General features: G+C 43.3%; 2 protein-coding genes across 2 annotated transcripts in view; both read right to left on the bottom strand.

Annotated features, from left to right (window-relative positions):
- Window positions 1-2,101: 2,101 nt before the first annotated feature.
- Window positions 2,102-3,928, bottom strand: LOC101446029 (RNA-binding protein with serine-rich domain 1-like). The gene is given in 2 exon segments (XM_058307667.1): window positions 2,102-3,477; window positions 3,480-3,928. Coding segments are annotated over 2 exon segments (888 nt in total). The 5' UTR covers window positions 3,775-3,928; the 3' UTR covers window positions 2,102-2,884.
- A 2,815-nt stretch (window positions 3,929-6,743) lies between these two features.
- Window positions 6,744-20,583, bottom strand: part of GABRR1 (gamma-aminobutyric acid type A receptor subunit rho1) — a 48,574-nt gene continuing 34,734 nt past the window's right edge. The window contains exons 5-9 of the mRNA XM_023587660.3: window positions 17,398-17,480; window positions 16,076-16,216; window positions 13,831-13,983; window positions 11,863-12,059; window positions 6,744-10,820 (exon numbers count right to left, since the gene is read on the bottom strand). Coding sequence (XP_023443428.2) covers window positions 10,527-10,820; window positions 11,863-12,059; window positions 13,831-13,983; window positions 16,076-16,216; window positions 17,398-17,480 — 868 coding nt within the window. The 3' untranslated portion in view covers window positions 6,744-10,526. The remainder of the gene's footprint in view (window positions 10,821-11,862; window positions 12,060-13,830; window positions 13,984-16,075; window positions 16,217-17,397; window positions 17,481-20,583) is intronic.

A 20,583-nucleotide genomic window follows, 5' to 3' on the forward strand; every position in this document is an offset into this window, starting at 1 on the left:
ATAAAAGCAAGAACCATAAAACTTCTAGAAGAAATTATTGGAAAATATCTTCAAGACCTGGTGGTAGGTGGTGGATTCTTAAAGGAGATAAGAGAAGGACTGAGTGGATTACTGATGTTTAATGTAGGTAGAAGTTTTAATTAGCTTTACTGTAAAATTGTGAAAATGTGTAGAGTAGATGGTAACACACAGTGAGTAACAGCTAGTTTATAAATGGGGATGTGACTGAAAATAGTAGTCTAGTTATGTAAATGCTAATTGACAGAATGCTTGAGAGTAATCTAGGAACTGGATAGCACAGTAAACCAAGAGGTGGGTGAGACTTGTGGTTGATGGTACAGATGCGAGAGTGTCCTTCGTTAGCTAGAACGAATGTGTATCACTGCTGCAGGGTGTTGAGAATGTGGAGAAGCATGGGAAAAATACAGCTGGAGTGACCTAAGGACTGTGGTTAGTAGTAATAATATAATATTCTTGCATCTATGCAAAAGATATCCTGTGTTGATAAGGAGGCAGTATGGAAAATGTGAGCCAAATGTACACTATGGACATGGTAATAATCAGATGATATTATTTTATCTGTAGCAAATGACACACCACATTGTGTGTGAAGATTTTGTTAAAATACAGATCCTAACTGAGTAGGTCTGGGTTGGGACCTGGGATTCTCTTTCCTAACATGTTCCTAGGGAATGTCAGAACCTAACTGTATTTATCCCAATTAAAAATAGGTGCAGTAATAAACCAAAAGTGAACATCTAAATTGAGGAATGCCGTGGAAATTAATCAGGTCATGGAACAGCATTACAAAGTGAGGAAATAGATGTGATGCTATACCTTAAACCTTTAGTTTTTAGGTAAAGCTATATATATATATATATATATATATAAATTTATATATAAATATATATATATAAAATATATATATAAATTTAAAAGCAATTTATTCACATGCCATACAGTCCATCCAAAGTATACAATCAATGGCTCTCAGGATAATCACAGAGGTGTGCATTCATCACCACAATCTATTTTAGAACACTTTCATTGCTCCAAAACGAAAAACCCCATGCTCCTTATATCCCCCCTATTATTGATACTTAGCATTGGTGTGGTAACTTCATTACAATTGATGAATGAATATTACAATATTACTGTTCCTACAGTCCATAGTTTTCATTAGATGTATTTTTTCCCATATATCACACTATTACTAACTTCTTGTGATAGTGACGTACATTTGTTCTAGCTCATGGAAGAATATTCTTATATTTGTGCTATTAACCACATTCAACATCCACAACAGGGCTCACTGTGTTACACAGTCCTATGTTTCAATCTCTAGCTATCCTTCTAGTGACATACACGACCTTAAACTTCTGCTTTCAAACACAATCACACACAACAATTTAGTGCTGTTAATTACACTCATGGTAATGGTGTACCATCACCTCTATCCATTTCCAAACATTTAAAATCAACCTTATTAAAAATGCTGCACAGGGAAGTGGCTGTGGCTCAGTCGATTGGGTTCCTGTCTACCATATGGGAGGACCTGGGTTCGCGTCCCAGGGCCTCCTTGTAGAGGCAAGCTGGCTGGCACCCGTGGAGAGCTGATGCAGCAAGATGATGCAACAAAGGGTGACAAGCAGACACAGAAGAATGTGCAGCAAATGGACACAGAGAGCAGACAGCAAGCAAGCCGCCAGGGGTGAGGGGGAATGAAAAAAATAAATCCTAAAAAAAAAATTCTGCACAAATAAAGCATCAGCTCTCCATTCTCTACCCTCATTCTATCTCCTGGTAACCTATATTATAGATTTAAATTCCAGAAGTACGCTTATTATAATTAGTTAATATTAGTGAGCACATATGATATTTGTCCTTTTCTGTCTGGCTTATTTCACTCAACATAATGTCCTCAAGGTTCACTCATGTTGTCACATGCATCAGGACTTTACTCTTTCTTACAGCTGAATAATATTCCATAGTATAAACATTTTGTTTATCCATTCATTGGCTGATGGGACACTTGAGCTGTTTCCATCTTTTGTCAACTGTGTATAATGACGCTATGAACATTTGTGTGCAAATGTTTTTTTTTTTGCTTTCTAATCTTAGGTTTATTCAGTATAAGTGTTTCATTCTACACAACAAAGTACAAACACAACATCCTCTAAAATGCTACAAAGTTACAAAACTCAAAACAAACTTTCTAGTACTGACTGTACAATGAAAGCCAAAAAAGCAATGTACCCTCTGCAAAGTTAACCTGCAAGACCGCCAGGACTGATGGCCGCAGTGGCTCCGTGACAAGCTGCCCAGCTGCTTCTCCAGCTGCTCACCGATTTCAGAGGAGGCGGGCTGTGCGCGAGCACACGGAAGGAAACATTCCCGCCAACTAAGGCAGGGCGAGAGGGGCTCTTCCTGGGGTGTTCGGGCCCATGGGGTCGGGGGGGCCACTTGAAGCACAGGGACTGTGGGCAGGGCCACCAGGATGGGCAGCTGTACAGGTGCACGCCCGTGTTCCTGGAGGACCCGCGAGGGGCACGGCCAGGCCACCGGAGACCCAGGCCATTTGGGGAAAGGAGAAGCGGCCGAGGCGGGGGCAGTGCCAACACCCTGCGGCTGCGCCTGCGGTGGCCGCTGGTTCTGCCTCTGGACCACGCTCTCTGGAAGTGGGCAACGGGGAGCGTTCTCGCCCGAACCCCCAAACCTGCACTTCTGCAGGTCAGACTCCTTCCAGAGGAAACCCCTGCCTTAGAAGCCTGCCCTGGGCCAGGGATTTCCTTTCCTACCCAGTCTCCTTCGGCTAGAACAGTGACAAAACTGAAGTGGGACGGGTGGAAGTTTCAGGGGTGGAGTTTCTGCGGCCGGCCCTGCTTTAGCGCGAGGAGCTGGAGCTGGAGCGGCTTCTGTGGCGGCCGCGGCCTGGGGCCCGGCGTCGTCCGCGCACAGGAGACCCGCGCCCGGGAGGGCGGGGCCTTCTCCTCCTTCGTGGGGGTGACCTGCGCCACAAGGCAGGTGGTGGCAGCATCCTCCTGGGAGGGCTGAAACGCCGGGGGCGGGGCCGAGGCCAGGGGGCCAGCACCGCAGTGGCAGTGATCTCCTGACCATCTATTTGTCCTCCGTCCATGTGTTTGAGCGCCTTCTCGGCTTCATCTGGATTCTCAAACGCAACATAGGCGTAGCCTTTGGATAGATGTGGATGCATCCTTTCTACGGGCATGTCAGTCATTTTAATTTCCCCGTAGGTGGAAAATATCTCCACGATGTGATCCTTTGTCACATTCCGGGTGAGCCTCCCAGTGTGCACTTTGGTGGGTTTAGGGGAAGGACTCCGTCTTTCCCTTTCCTTTTCATCTCTTTTGGGTGGTTTGGATTTGCAGCGGGAACGCCGCCTATTGTCAGGTCTGCGCCGAGAAGGACGAGAGCCAGAGGAGCCGCTGGAGCTGGAGCTGCGGGCTGTGCTGGAGAGGAACGGGAGCCACTGCTTGAGCCTGTGCCGGCGCTGGAACCAGAACTGGAGGCAGAGCTGGAGCCAGACCTGGTACTGCTGCTGCCCCTGGAAGCGCTGCGCCTCCTTCGAGTTTTCTCCCTGCCACGATCCTTCTCACTTGACTCCTTGGTGGCCCCTTTATCTTTGGAGCCATGCACGGACTTCTCCTCAGAGCGGTCTTTGCGCTTGGTACGAGAAGGAGCCCTAGTGCTGGGCTTTTTATTATTTTCTTTGACTCCTGGCAAGCTCTTCTTTTTCACTCCTGATAAATCCATTCTCCCCTTCTGAAGTGCTCAAAGCAGCAATGGCGGCCTCACTTACCTGAACTCTCACTTCTCACTTGATTCTGAGAAACGATCCCTAATCGATTGCAATTTACGCCAAAGAGCAGCCGGCACTCGCTCGGCCGCCGCCCCCGTCCGCGTCGCTCACAGCTCCCCGGTCCAGGGCGCTGGGCCGCGAGCGCTTCCCGGCCGCGGCGGACCCGGGCGGAAGGCCCCGACGGCGGGGGCCGCGGTCCCGGCCCCTGGGAGCCCCGCGGGCCTAGCTGCGCCCGCCGCAGAGCGCACCCGCCGAGGGGCGCCCTTCCGTCGGCCGGGCCGGGCCACTTCCGGCCGCGGCCTCAGCGCCTCCCACCCGCCCGTCGGGCCCACTCTCTTTCTCCTCAGAGCCGGCGCCGCCAGGCCGCCGCCCCCGCCTCGGGGCTGGGGACCCGGTCGGCTCCACGATGCGCCCCGCCGGGTCTGGAGGGCGCCCCTGGAAGCTCGGATGGGGCCGGATTCGCCCCGAACTTACATCTTCCCGCCGCTGCACCTCCTCCCGCTCCCCTCAGCCGCCCAGGCTGGCGCTGCCCAAATGTTTGTTGTGTCCCTGCTTTGTGTTCTGAGTGTATACCTTCAAGCAGGATTGCCAGAGCATAAGGCAATTCTATGCTCAGCTTACTGAGGAGCCACCCAACTGTCTTCCACAGCAGCTGTACCATTCTGCGTTCCCACTAGCAATGAGTAAATGTAACTATTTCTCCACATCCTCTCCAACACTTGTAGTTTTCTTTTTTTCTTTTTTAATAGTGGCCATTCTAGTAGGTGTGAAATGATAAATGATATTTCATTGTGGTTTTGATCTGCATTTCTCTGATAGCTAGTGATGTTGAGCATCTTTTCATGGACTTTTTGGCTATTTGTATATCTTCTTCGTAGAATGTCTATTCAGTTCCTTTGCCCATTATTCAATTGGGTTTTCTTTTGTTAGTTAAGTTGTAGGGTTTCTTTGTATATTCTGGATACTAAGCCCTTATCACATGTGTGGTTTCCAAATATTTTCTCCCATTTTGTAGATTGTCTTTTTACTTTCCTGATGAATTCCTTTGATGCACTAAAGTTTTAAATTTTGGTGCAGGTCCCATTTACCTATTTTGTTGTTGTTGCTTATGCTTTCAGTGTAAAGTCTAAGATACCATTGCCTAACACAAGATTCTGAACTCACTTCCCTATGTTTTCTTCTAGGAGTTTTATAGTTCTGGTTCTTAAAGTTAGGTCTTTCATCCATTTTGAGTTAATTTTTGTGTACGGTGTGAGGTAGGAGTCCTCCTTCATTCCTTTGCAGTTGGATATCCAGTTTTCCCAGCACAATTTCTTGAAGAGACTATTCTTTCCCCATCGATTGACTAGGTACACTTGTCAAACATCAATTGGCCGTGATTGTGAGGGTTTATTTCTAAACTCTGAATTAGATTCCATTACTCTGTATGTCTGTTTTTGTGCCAGTACTACAGCGTTTTGATTACTGTAGCTTTGCATTTAGTTTTAAAAGTGGGTTGTTGGGGAGTGGATGTGGCTCAAGTGGTTTAACGCCCACCTCCCACATGGAGGTCCCAGGTGTGGTTCCTGGTGACTCCTGGCGGGGGGTGGGGGGTGCATTGTGTGAGTCCTCCAACTATGTTCCTCTTTTTCAAGATGTTTTGGCTATTTGGGGCCCCTTACCCTTCCATGTAAATTTGATGATTGGATTTTCCATTCCTGCAAAGAAGACCATTTGCATTTTGATTGGGATGCATTGAAACTAAACTGCTTTAGGTAGAATTGACATCTTAACAATATTTGGTCTTCCAATCCAAGAACACAGAATATCCTTCCATTTATTTAGGTCTTTTTTCATTTCTTTTAGCAAAGTTTTGCAGTTTTCAGTGTCTAAGTCTTTTACATCCTTGGTTAAATTTTTTCCTACATATTTGATTATTTTAGTTGCTATTGTAAATGGAATTTTTTCTTGATTTCCTATTCAGATTGCTCATTATGAGTGTATAGAAACACCACTGATTTTTGGGTGTTGATCTTGTACCCCATCACTTTGCTGAATTTGTTTATTAGCCAGAGTAGCTTTGTTATGGATTTTTCAGGATATGTAGGATCATACCATCTGCAAATACTGTTTTACTTCTTCCTTTACAATTTGGATGCCTTTTGTTTTTCTTGCCTAATTGCTCTTGCTTGAACTTCCAGTACAGTGTTGAATAACAGTGTTGACAGTGGGCATCCTTGTTTTGTTCCTGACCTTCAGAGGGAAAGCTATCAGTCTTTCACCATTGAGTATGATGTTAGCTGTGGGTTTTCCCTTTATGCCATTTACCATATTGAAGAAGTTTCCTTCTATTCCAAGTTTTCTTTATGCTTTAACCAAGAAGAGGTGCTGGATTTTGTCAAATGCCTTTTCTGCGCAACTGAAAATGATAATAATAATAGGATGTATTACATTAATTGATTTTCTTATGGTGAACCAGCTGGGATAAATCCTACTTTATCCTGGTGTATAAATCTTTTAATGTGGTGGTGGACTTGGCCTAGTGGTTAGGGCATCCGTCTACCACATGGGAGGTCTGCGGTTCAAACCCCAGGCCTCCTTGTCCCGTGTGGAGCTGGCCCATGCGCAGCGCTGATGCGTACAACGAGTGCTGATGCGTACAAGGAGTGCCGTTCCACACAGGGGTGTCCCCCGCGTAGGGGAGCCCCATGCTCAAGGAGTGTGCCCCATAAGGAGAGCCGCCCAGCGCGAAAGAAAGTGCAGCCTGCCCAGGAATGGTGCCGCACACACGGAGAACTGACACAAGATAGCTTAACAAAAAGAAACACAGATTGCTGGTGCCGCTGACAACAACAGAAGCGGACAAAGACGACGCAGCAAATAGACTCAGAGAACAGACAACTGGGGTGGCAGGGGGGAGGGGAGAAAAATAAATAAATAAATCTTTTTAAAAAATCTTTTAATGTGCTCTTGAAATCGGTTTGCTGGTAATTTGTTGCAGATTTTTGTAACTGTTTTCCTAAGGGATATAGGTCTGTACTTTACTTTTCCTGTAGCATCTTTATCTGGCTTTGGTATTAGGGTGATGCTGGGCTCATAGAATGAGGAAGTGTTACCTCCTCTTCAATTTTTTGGAAGAATTTGAGCAGTAATGATATTCATTTTCCTGGAATGTTTGGTAAAATTCATCAGTGAAGCCGTCTGGTCCTGGTCTTTTCTTTGTTGGGAAGTTTTTTTATGACATTCTATCTCTTTACTTGTAATTGGACTGTTGAGATCTTCTATTTCTTCTAAAGTCAGTGTAGGTAGTTTGTGTATTTCTAAGAATTTGTCCATTTCATTTAGGTTATCTAATTTGTTGACAGTACTGTTGTTCATACTATCCTAAAATGAGCAGAAGGAAGGAAATAACAAAGACTGTAGTAGAGAAATGAAATAGAGAATTAAAACAAAACAAAACAGTAGAATCATCAAAACCAAAAGTTGGTTCTTTGAAATAATAAATTTGACAAAGCTTTAGCTAGACTAAGAAAGGAAAGAAGAGACAGGGCACAAATAACCAAAATTAGAAACAACAGTGGTACATTACCACTAACCAACAAAAATAAAAAGGATTACAAGAGAATGACTATGAAAAAACTTATCAAGAGTAATTCTTTATTTTTTAAGTTTTCCTTCAGGTTCAGGATGTCTCTTAGTGTGAGTTATTTATTGGGTTTTCATGAAATGACAGGTTTCTGACTTGAAACTTTGAATCTTTAATGCAAACAATGCTGTTTTGAGCAGAGTATTGAAACTTAGAATCAGAAAAAACTGAAAGCTTCCCTCCTTTCTACCTCTCATTATAAACATAAGGTATAGTTGGACAGTTGTGCAACTCACATAGCAAGACATGGATTTGATTCTCAAGGAGAAATCTAGTTACTTTCATTTAGTTCTCATAGTCAAGGCCTGCATGTGTTTCACCACAATAGTGATCAAGTGTGTCCAGAGCTATAAAAGCTACTTGAAGAAACCCACTAACATATGTAAAATCATTCTTAAGTAAGCTGGAAGGTATTTATAAAATATTCTGCTCTCAAGAAAAATAAAGACATCTTTTGCCACACGAAGATATTAATACTAAAATTTGTTGAAATAATCATGTTATCATTGATTGGGGTCATTTCCGTGCTAATTTGTTTTCACAAAACAGTATTTTGCTGTTAAAGTTATGTAATTGGGTGACAGTATTGTAATATGACTTTGTAAGGCCCCAAATATAAAGCAACTCCCTCTGATGGATAATTTTGAGGGAACCTCAACATATATGTGGACATATTAGTGTATAATGAACTTTTACTGGCAAGACTGGAGAGTAGGGAGATTTGGTTTGTCTGGTTAATAGACAGGTACCACATTGCCATGTTGAATGATTGTATGATGACCCCAATCAATGCTGGTTTTAGATGCTTATAGATTTCACCTGCAAAAATTGCTAGGAAAAATATCAATGTAAAAAAGCCTTTTAAAGAGCACTTCAAAAAACAGTTTTGTATGTGATTATATTGTTAAGGTCAAGAATGAACCTCTATATTATGCATAAAAAAACAACGGTTACTATTAAGCAAATGAATAGGTCCCACGGTCACTCTACATGGTGATCTCAGGCAAGGTATATGGAAGTTCAAATGATGTGCCCTGGAAATCCACTAGATGGTTCAACACGGCCCTGGTGATGAGTAAGGAGATGATGGAAAACATGCTTATAAAGAATTTGATTGAAATTAAATGGGGGAAAAGCAACGTTTTAAAAATAATATTTTTGAATATTAAAAAGTTAATATATAATAATTTCATCAATAGCTCTTTGTTTAGTCAAGTTTGCAAAAAAACTTTTTTTTGATGAGCTTCCATTGGGGCTATAGGATATTTCCTTGTATTTAGGATTCACGCAAATATGATTTGGAGTTGTTTTTTGGGGAGCAGTTTTTTAGAATAAAGTAGGACCCTGCACATGAAACAATACCATGTTATTATTTAGTGAACAGTCAAATTAACTTTGAAGTGAAAATTACTTCATCATGTATAGACTTTATTAAAGTGAGTTTTAAACAATACAAATGTTATTTGGATAAGTTTGGTGGGGGTTGATCCTGTTGCTATATAATACATAACTTTATTAATTTTGAAACAACACATCAAATTAGAACCTTCTTCTTTATCCATTACCCTGGTACCTGTTGCCGTTGGGCCCTGCTTCCTCTGCCTGATGCCTGCCGCATCTAAATGATGACTGTTTTCTAGTTCATAGAAAATTGCTGGAATGCACTAAGTATGTATGAATGTAAGTGTCCCATTTTTTCTTTTGGATGTTCTTTTTTTTCTTAAAGAAACATAAGAATAAGTCTCGTTGTAATGAATTACACGTAGTCCCAAATTATGCATTTTCTTAAAATGTGTATATGGAAGAAACAAGTTTTCCTAGTTCCTCAGTGAAGACATCATATTACTAAGAAAGAATTTCCCTTTGAACTAGGGCATTTTTCCAGGTGGGAATACATGAAGTGGCAATTGTAAAATAGGAAACATATATTTTCTAGCTTGGTTATTTCTGTGTCAAAACTGATGAAATGACTGCATGTATCCTTATCTTCAAAGTTTCCCTAGCAGAGAAATTTCCACCAAAATCAGAGGCAATTGCACCAATCTAAAGAGCTTTTCTTGGGAAACGGACTTGGCCCAGTGGTGAGGGCGTCCATCTCCCACATGGGAGGTCCACGGTTAAAACCCCGGGCCTCCTTGACCCGTGTGGAGCTGGCCCATGTGCAGTGCTGATGCGTGCAAGGAGTGCCCTGCCAAGCAGGGGTGTCCCCTGCGTAGGGAAGCCCCACGCACAAGGAGTGCGCCCCGTAAGGAGAGCCGCCCAGGGCCAAAGAAAGTGCAGCCTGCCCAGGAATGGCGCTGCCCACATGGAGAGCTGACACAACAAAAAGAAAACACAGATTCCGTGCCACTGACAACAACAGAAGCGGACAAAGAAGGAAGACACAGCAAACAGACACAGAGAACAGACAACTGGGGTGAGGTGGGGGTGAGGGTGGGGGGTGGGGGGAGGGAGGAAGGAGGAGAGAAATAAATAAATAAATCTTTAAAAAAAAGAACTTTTCTTGTGAAGAGGTGAAGTCTCATGGACTACAACATATAAATAAAAACACGAACATTATTATTGTCTTTCACTAAAACACAAGGAAAGCTGCATAAACATAGGTATTAGGCTATAAACTGAAGCATGAATTTCTGTCACAGTGGGGATTTAGGTACATTTATGTTCCATGCAAATGAACTTTAGGTGCTACCCAATTCCACCTAGTCCAAAGATTATCACACTCACTTTTAAAAAAATCATTCATGTGGCAAGCATCTAGGGTCTAAAAGAAGTTGAACTACTAGGAGTGTCCACAACACTGGTTGGTGATTTTCCAGGAGATCAGGAACAATCATCAGTTGCTATGGGCGCCACATTCCTGCAGTATCTAGTGCAAAACAATACATGCTTAATAAGTGCAAGTTAAACCAGTGAGTATATTGTCAATATAGCTATGGAAAGCTGGAGAAGGGAGAGTGAAACTGTGGGTGGGTATTAGGAATATTTTCTTTTTACTGTAACCCTAACTTATTTGTCATCATACAGGTATTTCTGTAGGACAAACCATGAAGACTCTGAAACTTACAGAATTGCTGGCACCTATGAGAAAATGGACCAGTATATTAAATTGAATAAAATGTATGCTGCAGGAAAAATTATCCTGGAGTATTTATCGATGGCGTGGGTGTTTATCCTTATGTTCACGTAGCTGCTTCTCTGACTTTTCCTCTGCAGGGAGCTCCTCTCTGAGGCTAGGGCCAACTGGACCATCATCTTTTCCGGCTTCTCCCCGTTATCAGGCAGGTAATTTCCCAGGTTATTCACCTCCCCGTCGCTGTAGCTGCCATCCAGCACGACAGCACGGGGCTGAGGTAGCCCACAGGTACAGGGCAGCTGCAAACACAGCAAACACAAATCGGGACAGGTACTTAGCCTCATTACTCAGAAGCCCTTCCAAAAATACTACATACAGGGGTGTATCTTCTTTTTTGGGTTTCTTTTATTCCCAGTAGGGGTGGGAGTAAAAACAGTGGTGGTATCACTGCAAACATTCTAAAAGACAGGCATCCGTTTTTGTTTAAAATCTACACATAGATTCTTTTTTTAAATATAATAATATATTTTTCATTTATTTTTAAAAGATACATAGATCACACAAAACACATTGACTCTTAGGAAACATAATTCATACCAGAGACCAACAAGAATGTTCACAATTCAGTGATTGCCGTGTTCTGCGTGAGGTCAGAGTCTAACATGAGCCCTGATAAAAATGTTTACAGTAAATTATTCCGAAAAAGTGTACGTGTGTGTGTGCATGTTTGTGTGTGTGTCATGGGGGTAGGGATTGGAAAGGTATAGCATCGTGGAGATAAATTATAACCATCTAGTTATAATTTTTTTGGAGAGATAACCACTGAGCTGCTGACTAGAGAAAGAAAGGAAAGTCAGGTGGGAGGGGAGATTACCTGGGAATCAGTGGGAGAGAGAGGGAGTCACATATGAAAGACCATTTCCTAGAATGGATTCTAGGAACATTCCTCACCATGGAAGTTTCTTTTATTACACTTCTATGTTCATAAATAACAGGTTTCACCTTGTTGAACTGTCATTTATTTTTATCCTGGGAGTCCCTCACTAAGCTATGAACACCACCAAGATTAAAGAGACTATGTCTTAGTTAACTTGTACTAGCAGCTCCTGGTATATAGCAGGTGCTAAATAAATATTTCAGTGAATGAAAGGTGTAGCCCAGTGTACTTTCACAATGTTTTAAAATATATTATTTTGTTTATGCTTTCCAACAACCCTGAGTTGAAGTAGGTGGGTGAGGGGAATTATTATCCCCTTTTGCAGAGAACTCACTTGCCCTAGCCTCTGGAGCTAGACCAGGATCCATCCCTGACCAGAAACTTTAAGCTCATAGGAAAATCACCTTCTCCTTCAGCTTCCGCTCCCTCCGCTCCTGCACGGTGGTCAGGTAGTTGACGGCCGCGTACTCCAGCACCGAGAGGAACACGAACACGAAGCTGACCCAGAGGTAGATGTCCACGGCCTTGATGTAGGAGACGCGGGGCATGGAGGCGTTGACGCCCGTGATGATGGTGGACATGGTCAGCACCGTGGTGATGCCTGCCAACAAACAATGAGAAGTGAGCGTTTGCTTGTCTTTTGCCAAACGCGGAGGAGGGCTTCATGCCTCTGCTTCTTTGTCCTCACTGCTCTCTCTACCTAGAATGTATCATCTCTCCCTCTGTCTAGTAAACACCTACTCATCTTTCAAGACTTAGCTTCTGAGAAGCTCCCCTTGCTCCCATACCCCACATCCCCATCCTTCCCTTCCTCTGTATACCCTGTGTTTTCATCATAGCATCTTTCTCTCTTTATCCTTCTACAGAGAACCTCAAACATTTTGACATTAAGACATTTATTTCACTTCATTTTTTTAAAACAAAGATTGCATATCTGAGCAAGTATACAAGTTTTTTGTAGCTGCTGCCCTATCAAGGGAAATAAAGTACACAAGATTTATTTTAATATTTGTGTCCTTGCTGCTGTAGTAGAGTTCTGTAGTCCTGGGCCTGTATTACCAGCTGTCAGAGCATCTACTGGCAGCCACCCCCATGCCGGACCTAGCTGCCCATTCAGCAATGTCAGCTTGAGGACTCAGAGGTCAATTTTACCAAGGATGATGATGTCAACCTTATTTGTAGGAGACAGATTTTTAAAACCAGAATGCGTATTTATTTAAGACAGTAACAGTTCGAGCTATAGAACAGCTGTTAATGAAAGGACAGGGCAACTGTCAATAGAAATTTGCTCAGGATTTCAAATTAAGCTCAGAAAATTTTGGCAAACATCAAATCACAGGGGTTTGGGGTCATTATAAGAGCCAGGCTCAGTCCAGTTTTGCTAAAACCTGATGGTCACCTTCTGTGGTGGACTGAATCATGTTCCTCACTAAGACATGTTCAAGTCCTAACCCTTGGTGTGGGGGTGAACTCATTCGTAAACAAGACCTTTGACAATCCTATTTGGATGAGGTTAAATTGAATCAGAGTGGACCTTAACCTAATACAGCAGAAGACCTTATAAACAGAGGAAATCCAGATGCAGTTAGGAGAACCCAGGGGAGCAACCCAAAGTGACAGATCACCGTGTGACGGAGGATGGCCAGAAAGCCATCACCAGAATGCTGCAGGCTTTGGAGGAAGCATACCTTGTGAATACCTTGATGTCAGATGTCTAGCCTCTAACACTGTGAGACAATAAACTCCTGTCCTTTGAGCCAAACCGTTGTGTGATATTTGCCATAGGAGCCCTGTCACCCTCTCCTTAAGCCCCTGATTTGTCTAAGTGATGGTGATGTGTATGATTAAGTGGATGCGATATTTAAAATGGGGAAGAGCAGTGATTCTTAGACTTGAGTAGGTTTAAGAATTACTGAAAGAGCTTGTTAAAAAGGCAGTTTCCTGGGCCTTCCTCAGAGATTCTGATTCTAGAGCTCTAGATGGGGCCCAGGAATCTTCATTTTTAATAATTTCCCTGGGAGATTCTGCCACAAGGATCCCTTGGCCACATTTTAAGAAACTCCACTACAGAATGTGGATTTCTCCAGCAGGTGGGCAGAGAAAGCACCCACAGAACAGGATTGCCCATTCCAGAATACTGTTCTAACAAGACCAAAGATGGGCTGTTTCAATGGGTGTCTGTGAGGACCTGGAAACAGTTTTGCTATATGGATTCTTTATTTTACCTGTGAATAAATATGGAGTTTTTCTAAGTTGTAATGCTAAATGGGGTAAAGGGCAAATTTGAGAAAAAAAAAAGTGGTTTTATCTGGAAGGAATTACTTATACTTTCAGAATGTGTATGTGGAATGTATATGAGAGATGTAACTCACCCAGGGGAACTCTGGCGGGCACAGCTCTGTGGTCGATCCAGAAGGACACCCAGGACAGCATGACCATCAGGGTGGCAGGGAAATAAGTTTGGAGCAAGAAGAAGAAGATGTGGCGACGTAAAGTGAAGTTGATATACAGACGGTTGTACCAGCCTGGGGACACAAGGAAGAAAAGACAGTATACAACATAGCTACGGAGCTCCTTCACATATTTTATCCAGGGAATCATAAATGCCTTGGCTACTTCACTGGAACTGACCGTTCCTCCATAGAACGGATGTGAGAAAAATCATGGAACAGAATGATTAATAATAACCATGCCACCTGGGTGAATCCATTTCAGGAAATCTTTGGCTTCTGTCCTATACACAAAGGCAACTTGAGAAGGTCACTTAAACTCGTGCTACTCTACGTATGGTCTGGGGCCCAGCAGCATCACCAACACCTGGGAGCTTGTTAGAAATGCAGACTCTGGGGCGCCACCACAGGTCTATGGATCAGAAGCTCCTTTTCAACAGGAGTCCCCGCATGATCCATATGCATGCTAAATTTTGAGCAGCACTGATTTAAACAATCCCTTTGGATTTCTTTATGAAGGGAAATGTGTTTTAAGTTAAAATATTAAGCTAAACACCACAGTGCATTTATACAGAGTGAATGATCACAGGTCCAGCTGTGCCTTAGCTCTGCCCTGTGCTCTTTACAAAGAAAAAATGTGCTTGGAGGAGATGAGAGGAATGGAAGAATGATGAAAAGAAAAGGCAGGATAATCTTGAGATGACTAGGACAGGCGATAAAACGGGGACTTGGAACATCAACTTGAAAACTGGGCTTCCTGGGTAATTATAATGCATGGGACACATCTGTTGTAGCAGGAAGGGATTGAAGAGGGAATGCCAGAAAGCTAAGAGCCAAAGGAATGGGGATCCTCCCATAAGCTAAGACTCATGGATGATATATACAGGAGATGAGTCGTGTTGGATTTTTATGCTATGTTTCTAGTAGAACCATGCTCCCTGTTATAAATTAGAGAGACCATAGCATGCTTAAAAGAATGAACTGCCCTGTGCAATCATGTGATATCTCAGTAATAAAAACTGCATAAGGATTTGAGCAAAGTCATCCTGAACGGCAACTGGTCAAAAAGAGATGAGGGATAAAGAGAGTTAACCTCAACTGTTTAATTAGCACGGGTAGCCTGATAGGAAGAAGTCCATAGAGCCTGCCCTCAAGCAACAGAAGGTGACAACCTGCTCAAACTCTGAATTTACAGAGCAGCAACCCCACCCTCAAGAAAATGGCAGATTGTTCCTGCACTGAGCTTAGAAGAGTGTCCTAAGAAAGGATTGTGCATGCAGTATAGCAAGAGGGGATTGGCCAAGAGTGGAGTATGGGGAAGCGGACTTGGCCCAGTGGTGAGGGCATCCGCCTACCACATGGGAGGTCCGTGGTTCAAACCCCGGGCCTCCTTGACCCGTGTGGAGTTGGCCCATGAGCAGTGCTGATGCACGCAAGGAATGCCCTGCCACACAGGGGTGACCTGACATAGGGGAGACCCACGCGGAGGAAGTGTGCCCCGTAAGGAGAGCCACCCAGTGCAAAAGAAAGTACAGCCTGCCCAGGAATGGCACCACATACACAGAGAGCTGACACACAAGATGATGCAACAAAAGAAACACAGATTCCCGATGCCACTGATAAGTATAGAAACGGTCACAGAAGAAAACACAGTGAATGGACACAGAGAGCAGACAACTGAGGGGTGGGGGGAAGCGGAGAGAAATAAATAAATACATAAATAATAATCTTTAAAAAAAAAAGAGAGAGTGCAGCATCCCTGGTGGGGGGGTGCTGGCTGGAGGCAAGAGGAGTAGAAATAGAAAATCACACACCTGAAATTGTAGTCATTTCTTGCCTGTAGAGGGGTTCTGGTGGTCATATCAGGGTGAAATGCTACTGCTAAGCTGGCAATGTGACTCTCTCTAATAAACCTACTCACATGGCCTATGTTTGAACCCTTACTCATCTTTTCTAGGTTATCACTTGTAATGCTTCACCAGTGTCAAAAAACCAACTCGACCCAATGCTCTCTACCCTCCAGACTTTATTTAGGATTCCCATCTTTGAGTTCAGATCCATGTGGGTAACAGGCTCCAGTTGCTTGGGGACTGACTCACATTTTTCCTAAAAGAGATGAACCACATACCAAGCCAATGCTAACTCTCAGCCCCTACCCCATGCTCACCTGTGCTGCTGTAGAAGGCCAGTTTAGCAGTGGTGTGAAATTCTTGAATGAGAAACTGAGAGAGAGAGATCCTCTCATCTGTCTTTAAGGAATCGTTGCCTTTTTTCCAGTATAGCATGAGGTCATCTTCTGTGTAGGCATCTGGAAAGATAAGAAACACCATCAAGCACCAATTAATTGGTGGGAAGACAGGCTGTGGGAAAGCTGATCCTGATCTCCCACACAAACTATTGGGACCATATTAGGGCAGATTGAATAAACAAACTGCAGTCTAAACAAAGCAAAACAAAATCCAAAAAGACAAATCTATTTCTCCCTGACCTTCCAAAAGTCATTAGGCCACAACTCAAGCCTGAAGGTCCTCATCTTCAGGTCCCTATGGCGCTGCCTATGTGGTCCCTACTCTGAGCAGCGCCAGTATCCCCGCAGTCCTCAGCACTCCTAGGCTTCGGATGCTTGGCGCAGGGGACACCTGACCCACAGTCTCAAGCCCAGCCCTGCTGACAAAGGCACCCTGGACCAATGAGGTTCCTCACTAGAACCTGGACACCTACAGGGAAGTGTCAGTGGGTGTGTGCTGGATTGGGAGGAGTGCAAGAGCTGGAGCGTTGGGGGAGTCCAGACTATGCCCACCAGAGGAAGCATTTTAGCAGAGAAAAGAGAGTGGAGCAGACGTGTGGAGAACCAGAGATGTGAGTGGCTCGTCCCCGACACTGCCTCAGCCTTACTCCTCCTGGGACCTACACTTTTTAACTTTTCCAGGATTCCCACGTGTGCGCAAGTGTAATGAGGTACATTTGACTGTACCTGGGAGTCTCAACCACCACATGCACTCTCGGTGGCAGTTCCCTAGAGCAATTATTGCCAAACTTGTTTTTGCCAAGAAATCCTGTCAATAGAAATCTTACACAGTAGACCAATAAAACTGATGAAAACCAGAGCTCTCTGGATGAAGAGAGCTCTCTGGATGTATATGAGAGTGTCGGGCTGGGGGCTTGGGAAGCAGATCTGAATTTGTTTGGCCCTCCTACTCCACTTCTCAAAGCAGGTGCTGCCACAGGAGACTCTGAGAAACCTCGGGAGAGTCTCATCGTTCAAAAACCAATGCCATAGGGCAATAAAAAGGTCAACTATGGGTATACAAGGTTTCAGTACCAAATTTGCCCCTGATTTTAAAAATTACCCTGGTCTTAGCTTTAATTGAATAAATTGCTTTAAAAGTATAGGCATGAATGAGGCACAAATACTATTCCTACTACCAAGATTTGAAGACAGAATTACTTAGGAGCTGTGTGCTAATGTCTGGGCACAAGCCTACTCACAGCTTTCAATTTCGAGTGAGCATGTTTGTGTGTCCAGGGGAAATCTGCTGAAGTCCATGTTGCACATTGCAGTCACTGTAACCCTAGAAGCACAAAGACAAAATCCAGGCTTTTAGAACCTGCAAAATCAAGCACAAAATGATAAAACAAAAAGAAAAGGCCTCTGTTGCCTTCCAGATTGATAAATGCCCACTTTTTATAATTCATAAGCAATGTGTCAGGATTTTGATAGGTAGTTTAGGAGTGATAAATTGCGTGGAACACTCTTGGGTATTTATGTTTGACACCAGGGTCAGTATGAGGCATTTTAAAGAAGCAATGTTTCAGTGGATACAGCAAAGTGAAATAATGAAACTCATTTGATATCCAAGGAAGTCTTTGGTTTCTTAAAAGAAGCCATAGAAACATATATTGTACTCATGTTTTAGATAAATTCTAGTTCTTCTTTATTGACTTTATTGATATTTGATAATTTGTACATAATATTTCAGAAATAAATTCTAATGAAGCACTTATGCCAGTTGCCAAATTCAGGACCTTTGTTTTTACATACTGCATTGATATTTTGTATTGATAAGAATATTTACTAGCAGGCATAAGTGTTTTAAGTGGATAATTCTATGGAAACCAGTATTGGAAAAACACTGAAAGATCTTATTGTACCAAAGTGTAAGAAATTTCTGGTGTGGGAAGGGTAGCCATGGTGGCTGCTGGGTTTGGGGAATGGGAGGAAGAGATGAGATGTGGAGGTGTTTTCGGGACATGGAGTTTTCCTGGGTGGTGCTTCACGGACAATTACAGGACATTGTAGATCCCCCCAGGGCCCACTGGATGTGGGAGAGTGTGGACTATGATGTGGACCATTGACTACGGGGTGCAGTGATGTTCAGAGATGTACTTACCGGGTGCAATGGATGTGTCACGATGATGGGAGAGAGTGTTGCTGTGGGGGGAGTGGGGGGTGGGGGCAGTGGGGTTGATTGGGACCTCATATTTTTTTAATGTAATTTAAAAAAATAAATAATTTTAATTAAAAAAAAAAAAGAAATTTCTGGCACCTAATGGTTTTGTTTCATAGTTTTACACAGGAAAATAGGCTTCTGTGTCAAAACAAGAACAACAACAAATACAGATCACTAATCATAGATGAAAGAATTCCCTTCCAGTGGGAGTCTCATAATAGGACATGATTAAAGGCTGTTGGCTAGTATAGAATGTACTGTTTTTCCTCCAACCACACAACATTTGGATGTACAAAGCAGGGAAACTTATCTGGATAATTCACAGGCAGAAAAGAAAAAAATCACCATTAATTTATGGGAATTTCAAGGAAAAGAGTTTTCTCTCCATTTTTCCTAGTGTATTTGAGTGGGAAACAATTGCTTTCTGCACGGATTGCTTGTGAAGAGTGCTTGTACTATGTCATGGTCCAGTCTTATTTCCCCTGGCAATCCAGATAAAGAGGGGTGTTAGGGTGGGGGTGGGGTTGCCGTAGCAGAAGCCGTAGCAGAAAGGTCAGCAAATGCTTTCAGGCAGTCGGCCGCTTAGACACCTAGGGGGTGGGCTTGCGTATCTATGGGTCCATTGCCAGCGTGACTACACCTAATGACAGCACCTCAAGAAAGAAGCTAGGGCTAAGTTTGGGGATACTCGAAGTAAATTTGGGGGTATGAAATGTCCAACGGAGGAAAATTTTTGCTATGAAAAAGAGGAATGAATATCTCTTCTCTTTGTATTAGTTGTTACAGACTGGTTCTTTCCATCCTGACATTGAACAAGCACAGTTTGTGGTGTGACCAAAACCCATGTTTGTGTTTTCTTCAGTCCTTTTACATTGATTCACTGGGAGACGGGGCAGACAATACGGGATCTTCTCTTGTCCTGGACAGAAACTTGGCAAGTCCTGTGACTTTTCTGCTGTCATGTAATAGTCATAACAGGGACAAAACACATCTCACTATAGAAATTAAAAGAGTTTGGGTCCAATGTACCACACTAATGAAAGATGTTTTAATGTGGGAAAGTGTGGAATGGGGAGGGAGTGAGGCATATGGGAATCCCCTGTATTTTTTATGTAACATTTATGTAATTTAACGTTTCTTTTAAAATTATTTTTTTTAAAAGAGTTTGGATACAAGATATTAATGAACACTTCAAACATCATTCAAATTAAGACAGGTGGGGGCAGAGCAGTTCTTTGACGAGGTGGCTTTGTGCTCTCTGGGCCTGCTATGGTGTGAAGCTGATTCTCTCCTGAGTTCTTTTTTTCTCTCTTTTTTTTTTCCCTCTCTTTATTCTTTTTTTTTACATGTTACATTAAAAAAATATGAGGTCCCCATATACCCCCCACTGCCCTCACCCCACTCCTCCCACATCAACAACCTCTTTCATCATAATGGGACATTAACATTGTGTTTAGTGAATACATTTTGGAACACTGCTGCACCACATGGATAATGGTTTACATCGTAGTTTTCAGGTGAATTTCCTGAGTTCTTCATTGCACTGCTGGGCACCTCCAGGTGGCAGGTCTCCATCCATTCCCCAGGAGCAACTCCCCAGTCAGCTCTTTTTTTTTTTTTTTTTAATTCATTTTTAAAAAAATATTACATTAAAAAAATATGAGGTCCCCATTTACCCCCACCATCCCCACCCCACCACTCCCCCCACAGCAACACTCTCCCCCATCATCATGACACATCCATTGCATTTGGTGAGTACATCTCTGGGCATCGCTGCACCTCATGGTCAATGGTCCACATCATAGCCCATACTCTCCCATGTTCCGTCCAGTGGGCCATGGGAGGATCTGCAATGTCTGGTAATTGTCCCTGCCGCACTACCTAGGACAATACCAAGTCCCGAAAATGCCTCCACATCTCATCTCCTCCTCCCATTTCCCCCACCCAGCAGCCACCATGGCCACTTTTTCCACACCAATGCCACATTTTCTCGATTACTAACCACAATAGTTCATGAATAAAATATCATTAAGTCCACTCTAATCCTTACTGTATTCCTCCTTCCTGTGGACCTTGGCTTGGTTGTGTCCATTCCACATCTATGTCAAGAGGGGGTTTAGATTCCACATGGATACTGGATGCAATCCTCCTGCTTTCAGTTGTATGCACTCTAGGCTCCATGGTGTGGTGGCTGCCCAGTCAGCTCTTGATTCACCCACCTTCC

Source organism: Dasypus novemcinctus, chromosome 11 (assembly GCF_030445035.2).
Source record: "Dasypus novemcinctus isolate mDasNov1 chromosome 11, mDasNov1.1.hap2, whole genome shotgun sequence".
NCBI classification, from domain to species: Eukaryota; Metazoa; Chordata; class Mammalia; order Cingulata; family Dasypodidae; genus Dasypus; species Dasypus novemcinctus.